The 8,375-nt window shown below is 39.0% G+C and overlaps 1 protein-coding gene across 1 annotated transcript in view; it reads left to right on the forward strand.

Annotated features, from left to right (window-relative positions):
* Positions 1 to 887: 887 nt before the first annotated feature.
* Positions 888 to 8,375, forward strand: part of THBS2 (thrombospondin 2) — a 31,992-nt gene continuing 24,504 nt past the window's right edge. The window contains exons 1-3 of the mRNA XM_009329201.1: positions 888 to 957; positions 1,906 to 2,462; positions 3,991 to 4,075. Of these exons, the coding sequence (XP_009327476.1) occupies positions 888 to 957; positions 1,906 to 2,462; positions 3,991 to 4,075 (712 nt within the window). The remainder of the gene's footprint in view (positions 958 to 1,905; positions 2,463 to 3,990; positions 4,076 to 8,375) is intronic.

Here is an 8,375-nt window from a genome sequence, read left to right on the forward strand (position 1 = left end):
TGAGAGGTGAAAGAGGCTTCCCGGAGATTGCCGGTAATTGGCGTTGGCGGTGATACCTCGTGGTGACGGGTAATAGGGAGAAAAGAGTCTTGACAGTAAAAGGTGGCATCCCTGAGTCCTTCCAAAAATGTGTGGAGTTAGCACAGTGTTGAAGTGACGTGGCTGTACCCAGGGAAATGAATGTCTACGCGTTCCAGTGAACGCAGTCTGCTCCATTCATTGCGAGTGCACACACATATGGAGATGCAATTACGTGGCTTATAACTGCATCGTGCTGCGGGGCAAAAACAGCATCACGTTGAAAGTCACTTCATCCAGCTATGGGGTTAGCTCTTGGGTACAGAGGAGTGTAAGAACGGGTAAATGATATATATATGCGTACAAGAAAGAGAGAGGAGCTTGTATGGTGACACTGAAAAAGGTACTGAGAAGTACCCCTAGTACTCAGAACCAGCATCTACTGAGATCCCATTATCCTACAAGGAATTTCAGCTGAACACTGTGCTCCAAAGTAAAGATGCAGCTACTAATATGCTGTATCTCGTGTAGTGTCAAGTGGTCCCTGTGCCAGCTGCTGAAAAATCGTGGAGACAAGAATAGCATGTATTTTCTGTATGTCTTTCCTTTTTATTATTAGGGACATTTGCATAAAAAGGAGCTTTATTGTCAAGAATTCCTATTCCCTTCACTTGATGTCATGCTTTACTTCTGGCATCAAGAATAACCCCAGAATAGGTGTTACGAGAATCAGACAAGATAGAAAATCTGATTTTATATGTATAGTAAGAGTTCTCTTTATGGCATTTCATGAGATAAAGTAAAATATTTGTAGTTGATAAATATTATTTCCCTAGTACTTACTACTTTTCAATTTATTCATAGGAGTTATGCTGCAGAGGAGTGGGCTGTTGTGGCTTGCTGTGTTGATAACCCTGTGGGTTTCCTCAAATGCTCAGGGTAAGTTCTGACACTTCTTAAGTAGGTATAGAGTAACTCCCAAAGCTAAAAGTTGGTGTAAAACATGGGCTTACTTGAGCTACAGCAGGCAAAGTAATCACATATGATTTTTTTAGAAGTGCCTGGAATAGTAGTTGCTGGGGGTTTTTTTTGGTAGATACATCTTGCTACTGTTAAATGAAGATTCCCCAACAAATATCGAAAAATTGTTTTCTTTAGAAATTGTTGATCAAAATGTATATAATCTCAGAAATAATTGCTATTATACTTTCCTCTGCAGTGGAAATGTATGGTGAAAGTAACATAAACAGAATCATTGAGTGGGGTGAACATTTTAAAAAGATAGAGGAAGAGAAGTAGACCTCTACAGACAAAATATAAGTAGGATGTAAACTGGCAGAATGCCAGGCCCTCATTTACATCTGTCGTCTTGGCCTGAATCTTGAAAAAGCAAATCTCTTGCTTCCTGTTGTCATGTGGCCACATGGCTTCTCATAATTTGATTTTTATTAGCTGACAGTCAAAATATAGAAATTGGCTCAACTTCCTTATCCATTCATATGTATAAAAATATTGAATGATTACATTGTTACATGCATCCATGCATAGGCATATACATGAACATACAGCATGTGTATATATATACAAGTGTGTATTATAAAGTGCTATAAATATATAGCCATATGTTTAGTTATATAATCAAACTTATTTATACCTACACACAGAGAAAGCGAGAGTTGTCATGTAAATGAAAATGACAGGTGGAAAATACGATTCACTTGCAGGCTAGTAGGAACAGTTCTGTTTGCGGAGGTAGGAAAGTGCTGGGTTTACTCTGCTGATCTTCACGTCTGTCATATAATTGCAGTTACTAAGTATAGTGTGCAGAGTTGTGTTTCTTATAATACTTTTTGTAGACACATTGTCACACACTGTTAACTTTTTCAGATGGTGACAAGGAAGAGGAGACTGCCTTTGATTTACTTCAAATCAGTAACATAAACCGAAAGACAGTTGGAGCAAAATTGTTTCGGGGTCCAGACCCTGCTATCCCAGCATATCGTTTCATTCGGTTTGACCATATACCTCCGTGTAAACCAGAGAAATTAAAAAAGATTGTCAAACTCATACGGCAAAATGAGGGCTTTATCCTTTCAGCCACCCTGAGACAGGACAGGCAATCTAGAGGCACTATCCTTGCTTTAGAGGGTCCTGGCATCAGTGAGAGGCAGTTTGAGATCATTTCCAATGGCCGGGCCAACACCCTGGACCTTATCTATTGGGTGGATGGCTTCCAGAATGTGATTTCCCTGGAGGACGTGGACCTTGCCGACTCGCAGTGGAAGAACCTCACCGTGCAAATAACAGGGGAGAACTACAACCTCTATGTTGGCTGTGACCTTATTGACAGCTTCATCCTGGAGGAGCCTTTCTATGAGCAGCTGAAAGCAGAGAACAGCAGAATGTATGTGGCAAAAGGGTCCATTCGGGAGAATCATTTCAGGGTAGGTAACCTGGAGGAGCTCAGGTCATTGGTGAGGTAAGGACATGGCTGCAACTGGCTTGAGAAGATGCAGTAGGTGTAGTTTTGTTCTCCCAACGCCTCTTGGATTTGGTGTTCCCAAGCAGAATTTCTCCAGAGTGTGTTTTTATTTATTGCTGGATCCGTGTTGTGTGGATTTGGGGGTTCCTGAAAACAAAGGACTGGTAAAGCAAAGTCTAAGGCCAGGAAAAGTGCACAAACCCAGTTTATGGTGGGTGGTTAAGCAATCATCCACTTTCTTTTCCAGATTTAAGACTTCTGAACATGTTGCATTTTTGTGGTGATTTGTATAATTCTTTGGAAATTTCTTGAGACCTATTTTTCTGTTGAAATATATCTGTTCAAGTCATAGCAACCTGTCGATATTTGTTAAATTTTATTTGAGAAACAAAGATGGAGGAAAGAAAGAATTTTTAATGGCGTTGAAGCATGTGGTGTTGGCCCATCCCCTAACAGAGTATCTTGGTTGCCATTCTGAATAAACTTTTGTTTCAATTTAAAAAAAAAAAAAATTGAAAAAAAAAATAGAACAAAATGTTTTGATCAGTCCTGTAAATGAGATTTTTTTTTTTTTCCCATTTTGTGGAAAACCTTTATTGTTTCTCTTTTGTTTTAGAACGAAGCAATTAGAAACTTTCTGGTTTTCCTGTAAAATGAAAATTTCTTCCTATCTCATACAGTGATGTGATCTGGCCCAAGTGCTTTGAGGGTGGCTTCTTTTCACTCACAGCTGAAATCAAACTTGAACTTAAGGCTTCAAAAATTTGAAAAGCCCTTTCTTTCTCATTCTGTTGTGCCATCTAGTTGTCAGCCAGAGCGTGACATGCTGGTGTGGTTCCATAGGGTGACCAGTTTTGGCAGGAAAGCCAGAAGTTCTTGCTCACAGCCTCTCCGTTCCTGCCTCCCTTCCTAGCCCATCAGTTGTGGTCACAGAACTGGTTTTGGAGCTGTACTGTTAAGTGGGTCACTGAAGTAATCTGTTTTTAAAGTAATTTTTTACTTTTTTGAGATTTTTTTTTTAAAGTGAAAAAGATACTGGTCTGGTTTTATAGTGTTGTCTCAGGGTAGCGCCAGCACAAGTGAAGAGACAGTGAAGTGCATGGGAATGATTGGCTAAGGATGGAAGTGCGATGGGGCAGGAACTTCAAAAGTTGGCTTTGACCTCATGATGAATGTCTCATAGAGCTACAATCTAAAACGCGCTCCATGGAAATGGAGATTTGAACCCATTGCTGATTAATAACTGTTGTAGTATGACCTATTTGAGAACATACCTGATTTTATTTGTTATAGTATTGAAATTGTATGTAACAAAACTATCAACAGAATTTTTTTTCAGTGTGTGTCAGGTTGAATGCCTTGTAGATTGTTTTTTACGTATTTACTTATGGCTAAATCCAGTCAGTAGCGTGGGTTTGAGACAGACCAGTTATTGGTTAATCCTAAATTGATCTAACTGGTTTTTAATTTTTGTTTTATTATTATTACAGGGTCTTTTGCAAAATATTCAGTTAATCTTTGATACTTCAATAGAGGATGTTCTGCGTAAAAAAGGATGCCAGAGGAGCCAGTCAAGTAAGGCTTTTTTACCTCATTAATACTGTTCAGTTGACTCTGAAAATGAGAAATGTCAATGGTGACCTATTATCCTAAACCCATGCAACAGAGCCCTCTGAAATGATAGAGGAATCTTATTTGAAAAAGAAAATTCAGTTGCTTTTTGGTGGTAATAAGAACATATTTGTTAGCTATATTGAGATACTATTTCTACTCTCTAGGCTACTATGTTAGTTCTTACTGCTTAGGTTTATAACTCTGAGCCTCTGTTTTTAAGTTGGGAGAAAAGCTGTCAAGCAAGAAATTATTAGAAACAGAAGGAAAAATGCATATGTGTGAAAATACCTACATTATTCCATGAGATGTCCATGATTCTTTGAGCACAAGACTGGGAACGTTGCTTCTGAATTCTGCTCCTGACTCTCAATGAGCAAGTCTGCAAGTCTTAAAGACACTGAATTCCTTGGCAATAAGTTTGTTGACTGCAAGAGGCTTTGAGTTTGAATCCCAAAGTGTTGTTAATCAAAACAACCTAAGGAAAATAAGAAAAAAACAAAAGAGGTATGGAAGGCATGTATGTGACAAGCTGCCATGTGTTCTTGTTAGTCCAGTTCATGCTGACCTCACCAGGAGGGGAGCCCTCTGTGTGTGGGAGTATATTGGATTCATCATGAAAGAGTTATGAAAATTTGTCAAGTATGCACTAACGTTTTGTACTTCAGCTCATGGGAGGTGCTGGCTATTTTACTTTCCAGTGTTTGTAACTGTCAGGAGCTCAGTCAAGAATCAGAGACAGCTGATTCCACGTGGTAGGTACACAAGGCAGGCAGGACTTTGGGGTTTTATTTGAAACTTCTACCATCTGAAATGGAAAACTTTTTTCCTTGTTTATGCAAAAACCTATAAATTAAGCAGTAGCAGGTCTTAACTTCTTCAAAGGGGGCCAGAGTATTGAGATTTTGTAACAAAAACTTTCTATAAGCTATATAAATGTGTGTATATGTATGTATGTATATATCTGTATAGGACTGTGTATGTATGTATATGCACAAAAAATTTAACTGAGCTTGCTAGCCTGTTTTTAAACCTTGATAAAGGATATTGGTTGGTTATTTCGTACGTTCCACAGGTGTGCCCTGCTGCAGGACCTCAGACACAAGTGTGATGATGTGTTAGAAATGAGTCTCGTGGGCTAGAATGGAAGTGGCCTTAGATGGCACAGGCAAGAAGATATGCCCTCATTTGTTGGTTGTCATCTACCCCAGCCAAGCTGTTTTCTCTACCCAGAAACTACTGAGAAACTACTCAGAACTACTTATTACTGGTTTTCAGCTTTGTTAGTGGAAGGAAATGCTTGAGGAGCAGAACTGCTGTGGGAAAATAGAATGTGTATTTAGGTCTAATTGTAATCTGAATAGAAGAGAAGGGTGGTTTCAGTTCAGCTATCCTACTTCATTTACCAGTGGAAACAAAATTCCCAGAAGATGAAGTAGAACCTTGAGGGCACATTCAACCATCAGAGGCGGAACAGTCTCATTCAAGAGGATGAGGTCCCTAGATGTAGATAAATTGAACCAGCAAAACCAACGAAAGAGGGTGTCTTCAAATGTTTTACATTATTACTGGTTGATCACTGCAAAGGGAAATAGGTTGGCCAAATGTTTAGAAATATCATCAAGTAAAAACGGGAGGTTACTGACTTCTACACTAAAAAGGAAGCCAATGGGAGCCTAAAAGGATAATTGAGTTCTGCATGCTGATACATACCTTAGGAGGAATTCTTATACCCTTCAGCTGTTGCAGCTAATAACCAACAGATAATATATTTTTAATGTATTTGTTATCACATCTATCAACTACCAGATTTTCAGGTCCGATAAATTATACAGATTTGGGTTTTTTGTTTTATCCTTCTTGGGATGTATTAGCAAATAGTTCAATTCACAGTATTTTTACTCTTACTTTGCAACACCAATAGAATACTGCAAGATGGAAATTACCTGTGCAACAACAGAAGAGGGCTAATGGCAGACTGTGGCTTGAGGCCATCAAAATGACTTGAGAGGCTTGTTAATGCGTGGCTGATTTTCTGGCATTGCCTATCCAGCTTAATTACTACAGTTGAAAAGCCATGGGCGATATGTTACTGACCACAAGGTACATAAGTATTTTCTCATTTTGTTGGCCCACCCATTGAGCTGTGGTACAGACACTAAGATGCCAAATTTATGTGTGAGTGTCCCACATGGCAGATGTTACCAGTGAAGGGCCCTCAGCTCTGAGGACATAAAAAGCCTGCTGCTTTTTCAGAGGCAGGACCGTGTTTTCCTACTGTATCTTTAATCCTAGTATGAGAATGTGAGGTATGGTGAAATGGTAGCTTGGGATTGCTGTTGGGTTGAGGATAGGAAAGTATCTGTAGTGTGGTGGTTGCAAATACTTTAGGCAGGACATACACACAGCGCTGGGTAGGAGATGACAAAAACATGCCTAAACAGGCACATCAATAAAATCCCTTCTTCAGCTAGATCAACAGAATGACATTTGCGTATGTGAAAGGATGCACATTCTGCTCTTCTGGTTTCTCGTTTTAAAGATAATCATGTGGTCCTTAGGAAATTAGCAGGAAGCCAGCAGCATAGAACTGATTTCCCAGTGATCCCCAGGCATCTTCTTTCAGTCGCTGCCAAGTATCAGTAGGAAGTGTGGATTTAGTTCTTCTAACATAGTTTAAAAAAATGTTTCATGCTGAGATTGCAGCTTTATTAATGTCCTCAGAATGTTCCGGTCAAGGCACACTCCATGTTGGCTTGAAAAATATGAAATTAATGACCTGAGAAGTGCTACGGGAGAATCTGAGAAACCTAGTCTTTCAATGCGGTAGGAAAATTGCATTCTTTCCAGGGAATCAAAAAGCAGCTGAAGTAAACAGTTATGACACAGAATTCTGATCTGCTACGTGGTATATCGGTTTTCTCCCATCCTGTAGGTGAAGCTGGACAATTACTTCAACTCTGGAATACTGTGAACAATTTATTGTAGACCTTGGCTAGCGGCAAATACTTCATAGCTAATTGAAAAGCACATCAAGCCAATCATTTTAAGTATGGTTGAGAAGTAATTATTTAATGTCATCTTATGGGTTGGTTCTTTGTTCTTTTATTTTTAGCCTTCTAAATGAATGAAGAATATTCCTGCTCCCATTTTCATTGCTTGTACATTTAAATATAACACTTTACATTGGATAATCAAGCATCAGATCAAGCCCTCAAAATTTTTAAAGCGTTTCCACCTTCTGTGACTTGTCAACACTGAATGGTATTGGGCTGTTTTGAAGCATATGTCTTATGGCTCACATTCCTGAGCTGATTTCTTCTTTCTAAATTGCTGTATCCTTTGCTTCTCCTTTCTGTTTGGTAACCGTGAGTTATTAGAACATTTCTAAGCCTGGTAAACAAGTTTTTATCGAGAGACAGGGTAGCATGGATTTCTGGATAGCTGATACCAAAGTTGGGTGTACCATAGAGTCATTAGAGAAAGCTTCCATGGAATCCGTAAGATATTTACCTGGTGGAGATTTAAATGACTAACAGAACACAGACTGTTTTATTTAATTATCTGTGTTCTTTTTTTTATTAATTACTGCTGATGCTTTCTGGTATATTCCTTTTCAGGAATTTGCTATAGACAGGGAGGTCTTTTAAACTGATATTAGAACATGTCCAATTCTCCCTGTATAATGCAAGCAAAGTTCTGTTCTAATTACGATCTGCCTGATGGAGGAGTGTTTGGAGTGACAAATCAAATATTCAGCCTGATCTTAGCTCGACCTCCATTTTACTTCAGAATTAAACTATCATTATAACAGCTCCTCTGAATTTAACACCAGGCAGTGTAACACCGAGCAGCCCAGAGTCTGCTGTAAATTGCATAATGGTCCAAATTTGAGCCAAGTAACCATGGAATTTGTGGGCAGAACAAGGACAATGACTTTCTGCAAGGAAACTTTCTCCTGCCTTTTTCTCTGCATTGAGAAAATGTGATAGGTCGTGAAAAAATCTGAAACCTTTCATGACTCTGAGTGGATAAAATGGGCTTGCTTTTTTGATAGTGTCCTTTTGTTATGCCTTCTTCATAAATTAACGTGTTGCAGTGCCAACAGTGTTTTAAAGTGAGGGCCGAGTGAGACACAGCTTGGCTCTTAATTTTGAAAAGGGAAAGCCTATAATTGGAACCAGCTGACATCTAACCCCTCTCTTTTATTCATGGGTATAATCTAGCATGAAGCTGTGCCAAAATAGATGTGTTTAAACCCTAC

This window comes from Pygoscelis adeliae, unplaced genomic scaffold, assembly GCF_000699105.1.
Source record: "Pygoscelis adeliae isolate BGI_AS28 unplaced genomic scaffold, ASM69910v1 Scaffold77, whole genome shotgun sequence".
NCBI lineage: Eukaryota > Metazoa > Chordata > Aves > Sphenisciformes > Spheniscidae > Pygoscelis > Pygoscelis adeliae.